This window comes from Carassius gibelio, chromosome A18, assembly GCF_023724105.1.
Source record: "Carassius gibelio isolate Cgi1373 ecotype wild population from Czech Republic chromosome A18, carGib1.2-hapl.c, whole genome shotgun sequence".
NCBI classification, from domain to species: domain Eukaryota; kingdom Metazoa; phylum Chordata; class Actinopteri; order Cypriniformes; family Cyprinidae; genus Carassius; species Carassius gibelio.
The window spans coordinates 7,698,686-7,720,190 of NC_068388.1; the positions used below are offsets into that span (position 1 = coordinate 7,698,686).

General features: G+C 34.9%; 1 protein-coding gene across 7 annotated transcripts in view; it reads right to left on the reverse strand.

The window, feature by feature from the left end:
• LOC127934712 (aryl hydrocarbon receptor nuclear translocator-like protein 1) overlaps positions 1-18,674 on the reverse strand; it is a 32,128-nt gene extending 13,454 nt beyond the window's left edge. For 3 of the 7 annotated variants that reach the window (XR_008147878.1, XM_052532272.1, XM_052532271.1), the window contains exons 1-12: positions 18,316-18,621; positions 5,489-5,618; positions 4,152-4,205; positions 4,019-4,060; positions 3,712-3,869; positions 3,465-3,544; positions 3,190-3,282; positions 2,730-2,847; positions 1,794-1,940; positions 1,534-1,591; positions 1,342-1,436; positions 760-1,000 (exon numbers count right to left, since the gene is read on the reverse strand). Coding sequence is in view for 6 of the 7 variants with exons in the window: in XM_052532272.1 (XP_052388232.1) it covers positions 760-1,000; positions 1,342-1,436; positions 1,534-1,591; positions 1,794-1,940; positions 2,730-2,847; positions 3,190-3,282; positions 3,465-3,544; positions 3,712-3,869; positions 4,019-4,060; positions 4,152-4,205; positions 5,489-5,618; positions 18,316-18,373 (1,274 nt within the window). In the remaining variant the exon portion in view is untranslated. Of the gene's footprint in view, positions 1-759; positions 1,001-1,341; positions 1,437-1,533; positions 1,592-1,793; positions 1,941-2,729; positions 2,848-3,189; positions 3,283-3,464; positions 3,545-3,711; positions 3,870-4,018; positions 4,061-4,151; positions 4,206-5,488; positions 5,619-18,315 lie in introns of all 7 variants that reach the window. The other 4 variants (XM_052532270.1, XM_052532269.1, XM_052532273.1 and 1 more) reach the window with 4 other exon arrangements.
• Positions 18,675-21,505: the final 2,831 nt, after the last annotated feature.

The window sequence follows — 21,505 nt, forward strand, 5'->3', positions numbered from 1 at the left end:
CCAGGCTATCCTGACATGACAACTTCGGCTATACCAGTGGTAAGATTTAGTGGCAAATCTGCACCAATGCCTGACCAATGGGAGATTAAATAATGATATTTGTCATATATATATATATATATATATAATTTTATAAAATAATGTAAATAATAATTATTTTTATGTAATTTATATAGACTACTAAAGAAATCCTTTTTGAAGTTAATTACTGCCCATCAGAATACTGACAAATAGTTAACTACTATCTGAACAACAAATGTTGTCCTCACTCCCATAACAAGTGGTAAACTAAATACAAGTTTTGAAAAGAAAACCCATGCTGCCCTCTAGTGAGAATGAAGTGTCCATGTACAATTAACTTACTACCGAATGGTACTGGAAGAAGTTATATGAGGGTAATTTCATGTTGAGCTAGTTTGCATAAATGACTATGACTACAGAAAAGAATGATTGTAATGTGCTACAAAAGTTATTGAAATTAGACACACATATTCCTGTATGTACATTTAAAAAAATTACTAGTAAGTGCTTTGACCTCGACCTGTAACTGAGATTTTTATTTTATTTTTTTTATGTGTTTTATGTATTGTAGTATATGTTTGTATGTTTCTCAGGAGATATTAATTCTCGTGCCAGGCTGTTATTGAAATAAGAACTTGAACTTAATTAATTTGCCTGATTAAATAAAAATTAATGCATACAAAATAATTGTGAATAACAAAAATTCACATATAGTTATTCCCAAAAAAGTCAACTTACCGTTGATCCACAAAGGTGAATTTGCCGTCCATGGCGTAGCGGGTGACAAATTCGGTGGGCTTGACTTTGATCTCTCCGTTGGCCTGCGGGAGGGTGTGGGGGTGCATGCGGCCCACTGCTACCAGGCAGCTGAAGTGGGAGCTCTCTTTATCCGCCTCAGCCTCCCCCTCCGTGCCCAGCTGGCGCTTGGGCCAGGTACGCATGTAGCCCGTGCAGTGCACAGTGCAGTACCGCTGTGACTCTGGTGGGACAGTCAATCAAAACAGAGTCAATTTACAGGTGAGCTGCAAGCCAAATGTTCCACCATATGCTGTTAAAGAGGAACACAAAGGTGCACGTTTCATTCCTTTTTCGTTTTTTTTTTTGCTTGATTTAATCTAAAAACGTGCTTTGACAAACACCTCACAAACTGTGCCAAATGTGATATGCAGCAAAGCTTGAATACAAGCTTTTGCTCAACATGCTGAACATACTGTAATTTTGAAAAACTAGCTTATAATGAATGTTCAATGCATAAAAATCAATGCATGGCTTGCCTGAACAACTAACTGCTCTGGGCAGTTTGGAAAAGGCCATGCTCACCAAGAACAGAAACGTCAATGCTGTCCAAGTCCAGACAGCACAGCAAAACACTTTCCAAAGTGAAGTCACTATCCAACAACTTTGTAGGAATAAAGCTGTTGGAATGAAATCCCACAAGCTGAGCTTAAACCACTGCATGTGGCGAGAAGAAAGAAGAAGAGATGACATGTGTAATGGAGTAAATATGCAGACCACGTCACAAATGAATCTTGGACCTTTGGTTCTCTGCCAGATGAGAGACATTGCCAGTCTGAAGCCAAGGAAATAGAACTTTTAGTTAACTTCTATTTTCTTTTTTTGTTACAGAGCAATCGTAACAAATTTCAGTAATAGGTTCCATCACAGTGCATTTGATTGCATGAACACAAGGCTCTTCTGATTCACTTAATGTCATCATTAGAATTTGAGAAGCATCTTTAGCAACTTAATTAAGCTCTTGACTGTATCCTGACCTTTCTTTTTTGAGGCCCCAGCCTGAAAGACTTTCTCCTCTTTGATGGTAACTTTGTTGTACTTCATTCGGCAGAAGAATGAACGCCGGGCTCCAGAGCAAAGTCGAGCTGCTCCGACGGGGATCTCAGCCTGCACCTGCAATCCCGCTACACACAAACACCAGAGAAAGTCAGACTGGTTGAAGACATGTTTTTTTTTTTTTTAACAAAAGCAATTCTATGGTTTCAGAAAACCTGGACTACATTTATTGTGCTTTGTGCTAGGAAATGGTTTTGAAACATTTGGGAGAGTAAATAATCAACTAGCAATGAATAATAATAATAATAAAAAAAAGTTTTGGGGTTGGTAAGATTTTCTTTTAAAGAAATGAATACTTGTATTAAACAAAGACACAACAAACTGATCAAATGTGACAGTAAAGACATTTATAATGTTACGGAAGATTATATTATTTTACATATTACATTATATTACTCAAGAATGTATCACGGTTTCCACAGAAATATTAAGCAGAACCATTATTTTCAACATTGTTCATCATAATAATAATAAATGTTATTTGAACACCATATGATTTCTTCAGAAACCGCTGACACTGACTAGAGTAATGGCTGCTGACAATTCAGCTTTGCATCACAGGAATATATATATATATATATATAAATAAAATAAAAAGCAGTCATTTAAAATATTAATAATATTACAGGAATATTACCGTTTCTAATTTATTTTTGAACAAATAAATGGTGATAATACGATACTTCTTTCAGAATTTAAAAATCTTACAAACCCCAAACATTTGAACTGTACTGTATATTGTATATTTATTAAGCAGACTGAGTACATTGTGCACACTTCAGAAAAGCATTCAACATGCACTCAAACTTAACACTGAAAAAAAAAAAAAAATTATATTACAGTCGAAATATGTTTACTTTTGGCGTCGATGAGGCGCTCCCGTGGGTAGAGTTCAGTGGCGGACAGCTGTTCCTTCACTTTACCAATGTCCTTTGGATGAACATAATCAAACAGGCTCTGTCCAATTAACTCCGTCTGCGGAGAAAACCATTCAAATGAGGCATGATTGAGCTAATATGGTATGCTAACAAGTCACATTATAAACCTAATCGTTTATCACCAAGTAAACAAATGCAGCTTTTGAAACAGCCCTTAAAATACTCCAAAATATATGAACAGTAATGTTTGGACATCCAAGACTGATTTATCCTAAAACCTACTATTAACTGGAAATATTATGCTTACAAGGCTTGACTTTAGTTTTGTAGACAACATAATGCAAGTAAAACGAAGCCTAATTTTCATTTTTGGCTGAACTGTCCCTTTAATATAAAACATTCTCTGTTTAGTTTTTTTTATATAGTCGAACTGTCCTACCCGACTGTAGTTCAGGATTTTTGAAACTGATTCTGATGCAAAGATTATTTTTCCACGGTCACAGCCAACCACAAAGAGAAATCCATCCGCAGCCTGGACAAGAGGGTTGATGTTGTAAATTCAAAAATCGCAAACAGTGAAGCTGCCCCGTTTAAACAAAAGCTACAGTATTTTTGGAGCCTCTTCTACCCACATTATCAATAATTTGTTTTGATGTTTATTCTGCTATGTAACAAATAGCTTTAAGTCACAATGCTGTAAATGATCTGATTTACCTTTAGGACAAGGTGTTTGAGCTCATCGTCTGGGAGGAAAGCAGGTTTGTAATTGGCTTCTGCAAATGAGCTGGTCGCTCCTGAAAAACAGGCACTCCATTACCCCACATACATTAAGGAACATTCATCACTGTTTGTTTAGACCTAATGAAGAAATTCATTCATGAAGAAAAATAGATTTACAAGTCCAATATTAGTCTTTGTGCATGCTAGCTAATTGTTAAGGCATTTGCGAGGTGTCCGGTACCTTTGAGTGATTTGAGGTGCTGGACAGCCATTCGTAACACAGTGAGTTTGTCAAGTTTGCGGGACATGGGGTTACAGGTGGGTATCATCGCTGCCAACTCGTCAATCAAGTTATTCATCTTATCTCGCCGCCGTTTCTCAATCTGACTGTGAGGTTCTCTACAAGATGAAATTGAAGATGAAACTTGCGTTTGTTTCAGTTTCAATGACAGTGTAAACTTCAGATTTAATCAAATCAAATGAAATAATAAATGTACATTTAAACTTAAATTTTAATAAATTAAATTACATTTAGTGACAATAAGTACCTGATACACTTAATTTTTAATTGTTGGTCATCTCCTTCCGATCTAAGAAAACATAATAATAAAATACATACAGATGTGTTAGAAGTAATAAATATAAGGAGAGCCATACGGAGTATAGTAATGGGCTCAGTACCTTCCCTGATCGTCCTCCATATCCTCCTCTAGATTTGATGCAGATTTTGTTTCCCTGGAAACAAAGCGGCGAGATGATTAAAGTGACGAATGAAATGCTGCCATGATTATCACAGGACGTTAAACACAGACCACGCACTTTCCTTCCCAACGCATCTAGACTCATTCAGAAAAGCAGGACATGGGCCTACAGGCCAAACAAGAGGATATTAGTCATACAAACGAGCTATGAAATAGCAATATCAACTATTTATGTGCTACATTCTCTTACCCACACACAAACTTTTTCAAGACACTAGGGCTGGGTGGTATGAGGACATATAGCATACATAGACATTTATGTGGGAAGGATTTTACTTTAATCACAAAGAAACATGGAATTAATGCAAAAATCAAAGCAGCAAAGACAGGCAAATAATACGGCTGTACAAAATCACTTGTCACATCAATAAGAATTAAGCCTAGGTGGTCACAGGCAAGTGTGTATATATATATATATATATATATATAGAAATAAAATCACACTTATTCAATACTCTGACTTATTTAGAATAAAATATCACTTTTGATTTGTGTCAAACAGGTTCCAAATAAAAAGAGAAAATAAATGATTTCTGAGAATAATCATTTCAATTTTAGATAATAATGAAAAACCTAAAATTTTAAAGCTGCATTTATTTCAGTAAAAACAGTAATTGTGAAATATTATTAATTTAAAATGATTTTTCTATTTTATATTATAGTATATTCCTGTAATGCCAAAGCTGAATTTTCAGCAGTCATAACGCCAGTCTCCAGTTCCATATAATCCATCAGAAATCATTCAAATGTGCTGATTTGGTCCTCAAGAATGATTTCTTATTTTTCTTAATATACATTTTGTGATATATTTTTCCAGGATTCTTTGATGTAAAGTTCAAAATACCAGGATTTATTTGAAAAATCTTTTGAACATTAGAAATGTCAATTTTTACTAATTTAACATTCTTGTCTATGGCAAATAACAGTATTAATTTTACATGCACACACGCACACACACACTTGAACAAATAAATGTAAATAACTTTTCAATCATTTAAGTAATTATTTTTAATTTTTCTGAATAATTATTAAAAAATAGTTTTTTATTCTTTAGCATAAGATTTATGTACATAAATAGATTATATACAAATATGCATTACCAAACTGTTGTTTAATATATAAACCATTCAATCTTTAATTTATTCTTACTACAAAAACAACAATATTGTGATATATTTACAGTTACTGTCTTTTTTTTTGTCAACCAGCCAGCTTCTAGAGACAAATGTAAATATGTAAACGTATAAATATACTCACAGGTTGTCCATGCTGCCTTTCCGTTTCCTGGGCATCTCTATGCCCGAGGCCATGCCGGCGGCTGAGGAGGGGGTCATCAAACCAAACAGAGAGACAGAGAGGCCCTGGGGTTCTTCCTCTAATGCGTCTCCTGCCAATGGTGGGAGGGATTTATTAGAGTAAAGTGACAAAAAGAAACGTGCCAAAACACAACAATGTGCTACATATTGGAACCAGGGCACCATGGAATAGATTTCATAACAGACATCTGAAGAATCAGACCATCTGTAATCGGCGCACAAACAAAGGATTTTTGTGTGAATTCAGAGTGATACTACAGGAAATTATGTCTTATCTTGTGAAAGTAGTCTTAAAAGTGTAATCTTAAAACCCAGAAACCCAGTTTACACCTGGTTCTTTACGGTGAACTACTTGCCTCATTAAGGCTTTCTGACCACGAGCACAATACAGAAAACCTTAATTCACCTTCGCAAGAATTTCCTTTATGCACATCTATAGGCCTGCTCAGACAAGGAGGAGTACAAGACTTCGTTTTAATATACGGTATGGTCTTCGGCTTTCTTTACAAACAAAGCTTTAAAAGAAGCCTTTGTAGAGGTGTATCTATTTATATTTACATAATATCCAGCCTCCATTATTGAGGACAAAACAGCACTGTCAAAAACTAAGATCAGATCATGCATCCATTTGGTTAAAAAGGCTTTTGGTTTTTGGCAAAAATCACTGAACCGCCTTCATAGTTATTGTTGCATATAAAGGCAAATGACTTTGGCAAATGAATGATGGAGGAAAAATTGTCAGTTCAATTTCAGTTTTGGTTTATAATAATCATCAGGCCCTGAACTGGATCTGCACATCCTCCTCTGACTGCCGTGTGTACACACATTAGTGCTCGGCCATATCCTAACATAGTGATAGTGGACCAACATCTGGGTAAGACTAAAAGCAGCCTAATGTATGTTAGAGTTATTTGTTAACAACACATTAGCCAAGCAGAATATGGATGTCATGTCAATTATTTTTATATTAGTGAATTTGTATTTAAAGTAACTTAATAAAAACATTGTAAGTTACTAATTATAATATATGCTTACTTGGTTATTCAAAAAGCAGCTACACAAAACAAGCAAATAACATTTAAAGTTACATTATCACAGAACAACACTAAATTCAGTCTAGAGTGACTTAATGCATTTAAAAAAAAAAACACTCCTATTATAATCAGTGAAACGGTCTACACATTATGATGAATAAACCTATATTTAAATCACATGTACATCGGCACCTAGTTGTTTAGATGCCATTTTTTCACAAGAAACCCAGCCCCAAAACCAGCCCAATTGTGTTTCTGGGGTAGATGGTGGGTTTCCATCTATAAAAATCCCGTAGGGGCTAAATACCACGTTATTGAAGTTGCTTCAACCCGCGGACAAGAAAAACAACCCACGGCAGAAGTGTTAAAGTAGGCAAATGTCAGGGGAAAACATTGGACCTGGCAACACTGCTCAGGTGTTTCAACAATGACTAATCTGAATGCCTCTGATTGGCCACTGCATTCATAAACCCAACGTAATTGTGTGTAATTGGTTATAACATGCAACACTGTAAAAACGCAGGAAAAAATATGGAATAAAAATGGCCACAATATTTATTATTATATTATAATTAGTGCGGTCAATCGATTTAAAAAAATTAACTAATTAATCGCACAATTTTTTTAAATTAATCGCGATTAATCGCGATTAATCGCAATTAAAAGACTGAAACTTTTTGGATATGTAAATGTAAAATGTAAATAATTAATGTAAACTCAAGACAAAGAAACTATTTAAATTCAAAATATGATTGTTTATTGGAATTTTTGTTTAACTTGTAACACAGATTTTCTCATGTAAACAACATACCTGCAATAAACCATCAATATTCTCCAAATTAACTGTTGGCTTGAAAGCCATATTTATTACAGAAATAAAAACACAGGCATGTAAGTACCATTTGAATTTCAAAACAATCAATGCCAATAAAAAACAAAAATGATTTCCATGTTGAATTCTAAGTGGACTGCAAAAAAAATTCCAAAGTATAGTCATTGCCAGTGCTTTAAGTGGGCCGGTATGCACTGGTACTCAGTACGTCACTTCCAAATATAGCTCTTGAGCGTACCGCCACCTCTCCGTGCGCCCAGAACGTGCTTGTAGCGTACCGGTACGCTCATTTGGACATCTGTTTTAATAGAGGTTTTAATCTTTTACCTGCACTGCCGATTTTCAGAGCGCCCTTCACAATGCGAGCTTCCTAATTCATCCCACCCAGAGCAGAAACTACATTACCCATTCACCCTTAAGTTATACAAGTGAATAGCGCGTGTGTCGCTTTTCCCACTGTTAAGTGTCATCAGCTCAACGTGGCCGGAGAAGGTGTGTGAAACTCGTTGTGAGTTATACTAAAGCAAAATCTTGAGTATTTATTGTCTGATAAACATTAAAAACTGTCTGCGGAGGTTGAGTCGTCCTGCAGCCCCCGCTGGCTGCTCATTGGCTGCAGCATCTTTTTTCTAAGTTCTAAAAAAATACCGTAGACGGCAAGGCACAAATTTAGATATTCATTTATCTAATTAATCTATAGCCTATGCACAAAGACAATATGATCTTTTTGTCCCCTTTTTGTTTTAAAGCTTGATGAAGAGAGAGAGCGCAAGTTGCTGCAGCTGCTAGGAGGACAGTGATGCACGCGCACAGGAGTGATTGACAGTTCGCGGCACTGTGTACAAAAAATACTCCGCTACACAATTATTTCGTTATTTCGTTTAAGCTTATTAACGTTAGCGTTACAGAAAGGTCTGATTTACGCACTGTTACAGTCATTGTTTTTTTTTTTTTTTTTAAACAATGACATTTGAGTTCATGATTTTAATTTTGCTGTTTCTTGTGGCAGACTAAATGAAGAGTAATGTTTCTTGTGGCAGACTGAAGAGTAATCCGGCAGAGTTTTATACTGAAACTTTCCGTCTAAAAGTCCTTCCTTGGTTTTATCCATATTTCTTTGCACGTTGAACACACATAGGCCACAACTGGAAATAAAAAAAAACTGCAACCGCGTTAATTGCGTTATTTTTTTTTAACGCGTTAAATATTTCAAATTAATCGAATGCGTTAACGCGCTAATTTTGACAGCACTAATTATAATATTAGCCTGGTGATAAGAATAATAATAATAATCATCTTGCTATCGTCAAAGGCGATACACGATACTACTGTCTATCTGCACAATCCTAGTGTGTTTAGATCCTAGTTTAGAAACAAAAGAGTGGAATAAGAACCAGAGGCACAGCAAGTGGAAACTGTATAGCCGCAAAACGTAGAACAACATTTGGTCAGACATCATTTTCAGCAGAAATTAAAACACTGGCAGAACTCAAGGTTTTTAATACACATTTAAAGCAATGGCTGAAACTGAAACAACTCTGTGAACATTTTGTTTTATCCTGTACAGTCAATGCATACAAACATAGAGTTGCATATGTTAGCGTGCACAGACATAGCATGCACAGATATATATATATATATATATATATAGTTAAATGTGTCTAGACTCTGTTTTATAGAGATTTCTACATCTATTTAAGCCCATATCTTATTTTATGTATGGGATGTATTTATTGTATGTACAGTATTTTAATAGTTATAATTTTTAATTCAATTACTCTGTAATTTCTGTTTGAATTTTACATGCCTTAACAGGTACGGGGGTTGCAAATTAGTCATGGCTATAAACCTGTATGCATGGCATCTACTTTGTATTTTATTAAGCAATGTTCTAAGCGTTTGTCCCCGTCAAATAAACTTTAAATAAAATAAATAATAAATAATAAATAAGTAGGCTACACTAGTCTATGGGTTAGAGAATGAAATTAAATGTGAAAACACTAGTCATGAAGAACTTAAGTCTATGCTATTGCATTCAGTATAGTAGTTACATTTTTACAAAGTCAGGCATTCATAAGTGCACTAGATAAAGTTATTATCTATATAGCAATGATTATTGATGAAAACGATTACAGTTATATGTACTGTTGCATGAATAATAAACAACTGATAAAATGATCCACCCCATCCTATAAAGTATAAACTAATTTTGATGCAATAAATATGGTATAATTGTGGTACAATGTTCATCCCCCCAAAACAGATAAAAGGTATTTCACAAACATCTACATGTTTGTCTCTTAAGTATTTTGTGGATAAAATGAGTTGTATTTGTACCCCACCCCTCAATAATTTCCAAACCCTGGCTACAGCCATGCACTCAACACCTGAACCTTACCTACTTCTTTCTCAAAACAAGTGCATTTAAAGTGTAATTATACGCTTTAAATGTCTTTGAAAGCAATACGCACCCACATGTTAATAGATAATCTGTCTAAATAACTTGGAAAGACAGTTGATGTGAGCACTACTTGTTATCACAGAGATGAATTATCATGTCATTGGGTGAGGTAAATATTCATGACACTTTGCGCTGTTACCATAGAGCAGCACGAGAAACATGTCCAAACTCAATTTATTTACGTCAAACGCTGTGCAATAAAAAAACGTGACAAAAGAGTGTGAAAGTAGGTCAGTGATTCCACTGAATTTAGCTTTTGCACACTTGTGGCACAACACTTTAATTGTATTTTACATCTCTTTGTTAAGTATTAAATTTATTGTTAAGTGAAATGTTGGACAAATAGTTGAATACAGGGTTTAATTGTAACTACTGATGTCACAATTTCTTATGTCTCCTGTAAAATTATAAGAGCGTTTTCTGTGATCTATTGCATGCTCTAGCAAATTCTATTATTTAAATGTCTCACCAAGGCATATATGAGGTTTGCGAGTAGAGAATGATTTATGATATGCAGCCTGACCTTAAACAGCCCATAACGCCATGCTATCAGTCCTCTTCTCTATCTTCAAAATGGGACATCACGATAGCAGTTACATCGCCTCAGCTGCTGTAACTTATTTTAAAATAAGTATTTTATCATCGTGACACAAAAACTTAAGTATGAAATTGCATACAATCATTCAGTCACTAAACTAAAGACGTCAACATAAAGCAGAGGGTCTGGTTTCAGCCTGGAGGTGTTTATTTTTGCCTGGCTGACTGCAGATTATTCTAATTATTAAAGCTGCAGTAGGTAACTTTTGTAAATATATATTTTTTACATATTTGTTAAACCTGTCATTATGTCCTGACAGTAGAATATGAGACCGATAATCTGTGAAAAAAAATCCTCTGGCTCCCCCCAGTGGTCATATTGCCATTTGTAGTTACAGACCGCTCCCGGTAAGAAACAACCAATCAGAGCTGTGGTCCGTAACTTTGTTAGTGTTCAAAATGTAGAAAAATTTATATAATAAGCGAGTACACCATGAATCCATTTTCCAAACCGTGTTTTTGGCTTGTCCTGAATCACTAGGGTGCACCTATAATAAGTGTTTATATTCGGACTATTTTAGATTGCTTCGGGGGTACCGCGGCGGATTAACCCAGTACCTTTGTGATTCTTCATAGACATAAACAGAGAGAAGTAGTTCCGGCTACGATGTTCTTCTGCAAGACGCAAGCAGTTCTGTTTATTAACCGCTAGAGCGTCAAAAGTTCCCTACCGCACCTTTAAATTGCTACTTACAAAAACAAATATATAATAAATAAATGAAATATAGAGTAAATAGACATCAAATATTGATTTCAGCTGAAATTATGTTAAAAACAAGTTTGGCACTTATCATACAAAAATATTGTGCGATTGGCCAATCACAATCAATTTTTCCAAAAAGACAACCAATATATACTACATTTATTATGTCTGCATTTACATTATTGGTTTAAGCTCAAAAAAGAAATGGCTATGGTTGCTAATAAATTGTGCAGCTGACAATGGCATTGTGCCTTTTTAACATTTCACATCAAATGATTGATGATTCAGATGAAAAACCATGTTCATTCTTCCCATAGTTAAGCACTGGTACTGTCCTTTTACTAAAGCATGAATGTCAATTACTAATGTCTAGGTTATTAAAAACCACAAATGATTTCGGTTGAAGCATCGTGGCATTGAATGGTGGATTTTCTGTACAACAAAAGCAACGCAGCAATAATGTTAATTTCAGACTTCTCCATATTAATGTAGTGAAAATGACTCAATGTCATGATAAGTTCTATTTTTCAGTTCAGTTTTAGACTGAATCACTCAAGAAATTTGTCTTAAATATAAAAATCTCTAGCCATGACAAATTAGTAAAAAAAAACAAACAAAAAAAAAAAACAAGTGACCTCATTTTTCCAAAAAATTACAAAAGTGCCTTGCCTCAGCAGCTGGCAATTTATCAACTGACTGCTTTAAAAGAACACTTAATTATTTTAAAAATTAGGCAATTAATTAATGGCTATAACCACTACAAACATAAGCTATAAACTTATAATTCTCCCATTTAAAATGCCCCTATTATACCATTTCACTTTCATGCAGTATATAATGTGGCTACATGTGAATGTAAATAATCTGCAAAGTTGCACAATAAACACAATTGTCTCCTAAAAGAAAGAATTGACCCTAAACAGCCTGAATGAGTCATCAGTACTTTAAATCCCACTTCTGTGATGGCTAAACATCACAGGGCAACGTTGTTTTACACAATGTTTTACGTTGGAGGGCTGCGAACAGCTTGACCCTCCCTAAAACACAGTTTCCTGTTTGTGTGGTTAACATTATGTGGAGAAGAAGCTGTTTCCCATGCTCAGTGGTTAAAACTCATTTTTTCCATTGTACCTCAGCAGAACCTCCTCAATCTTTCTTGTGTTCCCATCATTTTACTCGAGGAGTTCAACGCAGAATTCACAAAACACTTGCTCTTGAAAGACGGTTCAGCCTGAGTTTATTTGGCCCAGCTGGCTCCACTGGGGCGAAAAACGGAACTATGGCAATGGGTGACAAATGCTTTAAGCAGTAGACCAATCACAACAGACTGGGCCATCTGACCAATCAGAGCAGAGTAGGCTCACAGAAAGGATAGGATTAGAGAGACTGAATCTTAGAACTGCTTTGAACGAGTCGTTTAAGAATTGTTGGAAAATGAGGTGATATTAAATGCATATTCTGAGAAAATAAGTGTTTTTTGACATTGCATGCATGTAAACGTATTGTACTCCCAAGACAATATTATGAATCTTAGAAATGGCATAATAGTGGCACTTTAAAGAAAAAAAAAATACTTGGTGTTTATTAATTCAATATTAATGTCTCTTGAATTATCTAAATGTAAAAATAAAAGTGATAAAAATCACATAAGTTTCAATCTCGTGCAACAAACTATCTTCGTTTACTTACCACTCATAAGCAAAACTGGCATAGACTTTTGAATTTCATTCAATGTTTTTATTATTTTATTATTATTTACTCCATTTTTAACATTTTAATAGCAATTGATAAACTTTATAATCTCCGTTATAAACATATATTTATATCGGAGGTAAGACTCACATTAATAAATAAATGAAGAACGTGTTAACATACAATGCTGTCTTTTCCCACCTACAAATAATTTCCACAGATAATTTACCAGGACAAGTGCATTTTATTTATCAGCTTTGCCAGAATTTACCAGACGGGTCAGAAAGTACATAATTGACCTGAAAAAACACCTATCACTGAATGGACTGGAATCTGTAACCCAAAAGGCCAGTTACCTAAGAGACATACTTTCCAGATGAGTCCATAAATTCCAGTCACGTTTTTCAGTGTTGGGGGGAGGGGGGAGTCTGTCACGAGACGAACCAAACTGACAGCAGATTTAGGTTACACACTTTAACAAAAATTAAAAGCACAACTACCCCTATAACAGTGAACAGCTTTGTTTCAGAGTGTTTATAGGCTAGTTATGCAAAGGTTGACTGATTGAGTTAGGCTGAAGAGAGAAAGGAACGCCGAGCAAGAGGAGGCCATCACAGCTCTGGCCTACAAGTGTGCCGTGTTTGACCTACATATTACACAACAGTCACGTTACAAGAAATCAGACTAGATCAGGCAGCACTATGACCTCACAATGCTTATGATTCCCATTTACGTCACAGCAGGCAGTTTCACTCATTAAAAACGAGGCTGAATTCACGAAGGAAAAGGCATCTGTACTAGACAATGTATTTGTAACCTCCAAAAAAAAAAAAACACTGACTGTCACATACAATACATACAGTAAAGTTAATACATAGAATAAACTTTCTGAAGTAGAACAATAGAGTTTATATTAATATATATATTAAAAGAACAAATTATGATTTATTCTGCTAAATGCATAAATTAAAAGTTTGTCATTCTTTAATGTATACATGTCTGAGAACCAAAAACTTCTGATTTCCGAACGAATTACTTGTGAACCGATGTTTTGGAAATTTAAAGCACTTATGATCTGATCAATTGATTATTAATGAATTAATTTGACTCGCTTACCTGAAATCACAAGTTGTTCAATTTGTCAGGTCTTAAAATACTTGTTCTGATAAGTTGGTCATTGCAATGTGTTAAAGATACACATTAAGATTTGTGGTAATACATAAATTATAGGAGTAATTTGATTAAATATCTTAAATAACATTTCATGTTGGTTTACTATTTTTATTCATGTTTTGGCTCCTATATGTTTTGGAGGTGTACTAGAACAGGCTCTCATACTAGGTTGTTCGAAAAACACATTATTTTTCACATATTTTACATTATTACAATACCTCTCTCCCCTGTCTGGCATGAAAGGCTCAAATAGTTCCTGTATCAAATGAAGGCCCGGATTCTGGAATATGAGATGTGTCGTGATTGGTTAGCTGGGCCAGTCTGTGCTGTGATTGGCTAGCTGGGTCAGTCAGTGTTGTGATTGACAGCACTCGGGAGACTTAAGTCTCTGCAGAGCAAAAGTGGGCGTTTATGACCTTGTGGGTGTTTTCAAACTGCTGGGTGTTTCTAAATCATGCAATCAAAATGATCCCCCTTACCTTACCCCACCCCTAAACCTACCATCACTATTACATCAGCCAATCAGGTATCATGGTCTAAAAAACACCCTGATCTGGTAACTCCCATTACTTTCCTGCAGAGACCTATACTTGGCACTAGACACCAGGTCGGGAAATGTTCTGCCTCTTACCAAAGCAGCCTGCTGCAAGCTTCAGTGTAAATATTGCCTCATAATCAAATCAATTTGAGCATGATTTAAAGCAGGTGATTGTAACAACTCTAAAAGCTCGTCTGTCTTGGAAATACTTGTGGACTCCGACATAGTCAAAACACCTGTTGCCTTCTCTAGTGCAGCTCAACCAGGTCGCATCTCATTCGTCAATCTTTGTGAGATCACAAATCCAGGAAAATATGCGTTGTAGTCCAAATTAGTCGTTCATTGTAGTTTTTGAAAAGTGATTTCTGTCAAATAAAATCTCTCCTTTTAAATTGGACTGATTTTTGTAACTTTGCTGATCTGTTTATGCTCAAACAGCAACATTACAGGCTAACTAAAGTTGAAAAAGTGAAAAAGCATAATAGCACCCCTTTAATATACAGGTATGCCCAACAGCATTTAGGTATTATCTAAATAGTCACTACAATTGTAATGAATAATTCCTGCGTTTTTGTGTTGAACAAAATTCTGAGAGCATACCGTACATACAATAAATATTACATTTTATTTCTATATATTTTACACTCAAAATTACCAAAAGCATGGCTAACTTTGTTAAGGAACTGGAACAACCAAAAAAATTAAATCGCAAACAGAACATTTATATTCTTTATCATTTCCACCATTATACACAAGTATACAGTCACAGGCAAAATTGACAAATGACAAATTTTGTGATTTGCAAAGTTTGCTGCTTCAGTATTCGTAGAATATTTTTCCACGTGTTTATGGTACTAAAAAGCAATGATATAAGCATTATTATATATAATAAATCCTGACTGATGGCCACCCATTCTTGCCTTATTAAATGACGGAGTTGATCACAATTTGTTGGCTTATGCTTGTCCACTCGACTTTTGAATACTGACCACAGGTTCACTATGGGAATGAGATCCGGGGAGTTGCCTGGCCACAGATCCAAAAATTCAATGTAATGATCTTCGAGACACTTCTTTATCACTCTTGCTATGTGACATGGTGCTCCATAATGCTGGAAATTGCACGGATCACCACCAAATTGATCATGGATTGTTGGAGGAAGTTCCTCTTGCAGGACGTTTTTATAACATTATTTATTCATGGCAGTGTTTTGGAACAGAATTATGAGAGAGCCCAATCCCTTGGTTGAAAAGCAACCCCACACATGGATGGTCTCAGGATGCTTCAATGTTGGCATGTCACAGTAGCATTAAACTTTTCTCCGAACAATCGATTTTCCAGATGTCCCAAACAGTCATAAGGAAGCCTCATGAGAGAAAATAACTTTGCACCATTCTTCTAGGCCGGATTCACATTCTTGAAGAAATTTATTCTCAACTGCTTATTCATTTTTAACTTGAGAAAAAAAAAAAGTTACGAATATTTTGTATTCCTATAAAATCTTCTTAAGAATATTCTTATCTTTTTTTTTCTCTTAAGATTGCCCTTCAGACAAAACTTGAGAAGAATTCAAATTCTTGAAAAGAATCTTCTTAAAAATCATCGTAAATTACTTCAAAACTTAAGGACAGCCCCAGATTTGTCTTAAATCCCAAACAGTAATAATTATTTAATGAATGTATTGTGTTATTTCAAATGAATTGTTATATTTAAGCATTACAACAACACTAGCTACGCAACACATAATAGGACTAGTGATGTGCACCAGTATTCTGAAGCGTTCACTCGGATGAGAGCACCAATATGAGTGGAAACATATAGCTGAGTGCCAGTAAACCTCATGAGGAAAATAATGTGCATGCTTATTTTAATTATGAGGGTAATCTGCAGGAAGTCAATAAAGTGCGAGTTTATCAGTGCATCATGTATTCACTCAGATAATGACTGTTATTATCTTCTTAAGAATATATTTGAGAACTTAAGAATTTTTCAAGAACTGTACTTAAGAACTTTCTTACAAACTTAGTGGAATTTATTTGTGAATCCGGCCCCTGCTCTCCAATCCACGCTCTTCCTGCAGAATTTCAGTCTGACTTTGAGGTTTTTCTTGGAGAGAAGCGGCTTCTTTGCTGCACTTCTTCACACCAGGCTGTTGTCCAAAAGTCTTGGCATCACTGCGTGTGCAGATGCTTTCACACCAACCTGCTCCATTTCCTGAGCAAGATCTGCGCTGCTGGAGACACGATTGTGTAGCTGACCCCTCAGGAGAGACGGTCCTAGCATTTGCTAGACACTGTGGGATGTCCTGAAGATTTTATCACTGCAGTCGAACCTCTCTCCTCGAAGTTCTTGATGATCCGGTAAATGGTTCTTTCAGGCGCAATATTCTTTGTAGCAGTTTCCTTGCATGTGAGGCCATTTTGATGCAAAGCAATGATGGCTACATGTTTCTTTGGAGGTAATAAATGCTAACAAGAACACAATGACTAGAAGCCCTTCTTCCCTCCTTGTATAGCATTCAGTCTGCTCTTACAATCTAATTAGTATGTTAGTGATTTTACCTAATTAGTTCTCATGCACACTTTCACATTTGCTGCCGATATTATTAGTCAATTAATGTTAGCTGGTCATTTTGTGTCCGGATCAAAAACAGTGAAATTATATCAAGATTGCAAAACAGACACACTCCAGAAGCCTCAAATAAGAGTTTGAAATAAGTTTAATTATCCTCTGATAAAGCATTCCAGTTCATTTTGTTACATGTTTGTTTAATTTTTATGCTGGATGTAATAAAATGTTTTTCTCTGCGTTCAGGTTTGACTGTATCGCAAAATGTTTTTGTAATGCAAAAGCAAAAACTGACATCTCAAACAGAAAAATCTAAACCTTTACAAAAAGTTATCTTTGAGAAAGTCTAAATATCTGCTTTCAAAAATTGTTTCTATTTTAACATGAAATACTGCCATAATTGAAAAATAATACAAAAATATTATTTAAAAAAATTCAATGGGAAAACATTATCATTTAGCCTAATTATTGCATGAATATTAATTAGCATCATAAAATACTCTCAAAATCAAAATAAAAAAATATGATTGAACAAATTATAAAAATAAACAGGTCTATTTTACTATATATATAGATAGATAGATAGATAGATAGATAGATAGATAGATAGATAGATAGATAGATAGATAGATAGATAGATAGAGGAACAACAGGAACAACACATGACACAAACAAAAATTAGCATGTCAAGACACAGTTTCCCCAAAACATACAAAAGAAAAAGTTAACAGTAGCAACGAATACACCAATAAAAACATATAAAAAGTATCCTAGCATAGCTACATCTGACTGAATGTGACGGCAAACAATCCGCCAAATGGCCTCCTAAAATAACTACACCCCAACATACTACATACTACGTCTTAAAAACGCGTTTGTCAGTCACATAAAAAAACTGAATATAGGGTTAAATGCCGAGTTAAAGCCGCAAATATGCCACTGTGAGCGGTTCCAACGCGCCTCTGCTCGTGTTTGCTAGAGTTCGCTCTACTGAACTACTGACCTAGTTTCGCTGCGAACGCGAGTGTGCAAACCAATCAGCGGGGAACACCGAGAGCTCCCTCTCCTCCACCGGCACTCAGCGCAATCTGCAGCAGCTCTCTCCGCTTCAAGCGGACCCGTCGAGGGTGGGCTAACTTGTTTATTATTTTGTTCTAAGCGGCGAGTTACCTGTCTTTTCCCCTACCGCTCCGTCACCGCCGCCAGCCGCTGTATTCCTCGCCGACATGGCTGGAGCCGGTGCGCCGGGGCCCAGGACTCCGATGCTGCATGTGGAGAACGAAGGCGGTGGTAATGTTAGTTATTTGCGAAGTGGGGAGAGAAAGAGGAGAGGTGAAGGGAAAGGGGGGCGTTGAGTCCTGTATAATTTATTTAATTGTTTTTTTTTCTTTACAACTAACTCAATTGGGAGGGTGGGCTGAGCGTAAAACGTGCAAGGAGAAGACACGATGGAATCAGGACAGTGGTTGAAATCCGGGGAAACGCGGAAGACGTCGACGCACAATCTCCTCCTACCATCAACACCGCCTTCTCTGTTGTCCGTTCCCTCACGTTACTAACCTAGTAAGTCACGCGATATGTTATGCAAGCCGAGAAAAATGCGGTCACCGATGCGATGGCGGTATGCGGTACTGAACAGAACGGCTGATGATCAGTCACCTTCTCGATTGCAGCAATGTAATGCGACCAGATCGCATTCAGTTCTTGCACCATCATATATATATATATATATATATATATATATATAGAGCTGTGTCTTATAATGAGGCATGAGCTATGTAACTGATTTGTTGAGGTAAGTAAATTATATAAAAAAAAAAATAAAAAAAAACATACCAAAAACTATTAGGCTATTTGATTTGATTAAAAGTGTCAAAATATTTGATATATTTTAAATAGATTTAGTCTTAATAATTTTGTTTCAGTATCTCTAAAATTCCCATATTTGTCTGTCTTCAACAATTTCAGATAGTTTAGAAATACTTGCAGTTGCAGTCTAGGCTACACATACCGTGTAAATGTGTGTCAAGTAGACTACAAAAAAAAAAAAAAGAAAAAATTGTTTATATATATAACGTTATATAAAATAAATACAATTCCAAAAGGAAGTCACAATGACGTTTTAAATTTCGTGAATGACTTTTCAAATATTATTTTATTCGTTGTGGCAATCAGTTTTACCGGTTTATTTTGAGTAAAGCGATCATATTGTACAAATGAAACTAATTTTACTGGTAGCCTAAATATTTATTTTTAAGAAGCTTGCCAGTCAGACATTAACTCTTTCATGTTGTAACAGACTAAACTGAATTACGCTATCCTTATTTTATTAATTTAATGATAATAACTTTTAAATAGCCTAATAAGTAGGCTATAATGGAATATTGGTCCATAAACCACAATGGCGGCCTTTATTTAATGCTATTTCAACTTTAATTATTTTGCTTAGAGAAACTGTATATGTATTTTTTGTCACGTGAAAATAAAAATAAAAAAGACTGTTCTCAAAAGTGGCATTTGTTTTTATACTGACTTTAATCACCAATGTAAATGTATGGTCTCTTTTCTGTTTGATAGATTATGGATACATTTTATGAATGTGTCTTTGCATTTATTTGTTTATATTTTTTATTTTATATATATATATATATATATATATATATATATATATATATATATATATAATGCTGTTTGAAACCAAAAACTTTTTATCTGTCCTGATTACAACTTTCACCTGTTTGCATCGAAACTTTTGAGTAACCAACTCTGAAAGAAAAAGACAAACACTATCGCCAGCTAGTGGACAAGACTTGCGCATCTTAATCATTTTTATTTTCCTATATTGGTGTCTAAAGATCGCAGGTAATCTAATCTCATTAATGTAGCTGCAACGGACTGTATTATAACAACACAACTGTGCTTTGAAAAGCAATGTTTTATTATTAACACTGTATTTCTATGAAACACAGAAGTAGCCTATAAGTGATTTAAAAAAAAGATTATTTCCAGTTTTAGAGAAGTCATTCAAATGTTTTCAATATACATTTGCTCAGCTTCCCTTATTTCTATACTAATTATTGTTATTTTTTAAAAAGCCCTCATAATGACGAATCATAAACCCTGAGAATCATACAACCATAAGCATAAGTTGTGGAAACTGAGAAACAGGAAAAGCAAACTCACACGGAAAGATATTACAAACAGAAAACATAATATTCAATAATGTAGTTGAATACTTTATGTGGCGACTGCTCCATTAATTTGACCTGTATGATGCATTAGCAAAGAGGAAAACAGGCTGGGCAGCAAAGATTTGATGTATTTTGATATATATACATGTGTGTGTGTGTGTGTGTGTGTGTGTGTGTGATGTTTACATTTTAAATCACATTGGCAGCTGCACATTGGCTCCTGTGATCCACTAGATGTCACTCTACTCTTTAAAAACAGAAGTGCCTTGGACCAGTCATTGTAAGATACAATACTATCGATATGTAATATACAACTTTAATAAAAGTTTATGGGTCAGTGATGTGGCACCTTTTCATAATTTTTTTTTTTTTTTTTTTTAAATCAGCAGATTAAAAAAAATATGTGACTTGGTGGGATAAAATGCCCCTAGACTGACAAACAATTTGCTTTATACATTTACAGCAAAACCAGAGTACAGTCAGTTTTAGCTTAATATTAATAATATATACTATAATTATGAATTTCAAAATATTCTGAATTACAAAAAAATGTTAGCTTATGCTATCTGGCAAGCTAACTAGCTACCTGATGCTAACTTCTTGTATTCATCAAACTAGTTAAAATACATTTGATGGAAAAACAATGGCTTTGAAAAAAAATCTATTTTTTTTTTTATATTTTTTTTATAGTATCTAAACTTAATATCTACAGGCCTTACTATTCTCATATCGTATAAACTGTGATATTCCACAGCATTTTTTCCTTCAGCTGAGAATGAGATAATTTACTGTGGAATCCATTTTCTCTCATGTATATATCAGCAGTGTAAGCTTCATGATGAATACTTCAACATCACTCTTGTTACAACAAAAATGTATCTTGACTTTATCCAGTGGTTATTTTGGGGAAAAACAGTAGGGGGCGTTTTCCCCCACTCTACCGTAAATTAAAATTGCAGGTGTTAAACCAACCCACAGTGTAGAGTTTATTCCAAACCAACAATTTAACATTACATTTTTATTATAATTATATTTTATATATTTTTTATTGTTATTAGTATAGTTATTATTATTTTGCTTCACATTTTGTAGGTCAAGAACCTTAATTTGCATGATGCATATCTTCATTTTGATTGTGGAAAATACTAAGTCCTTGTTTCTCTCAGTTA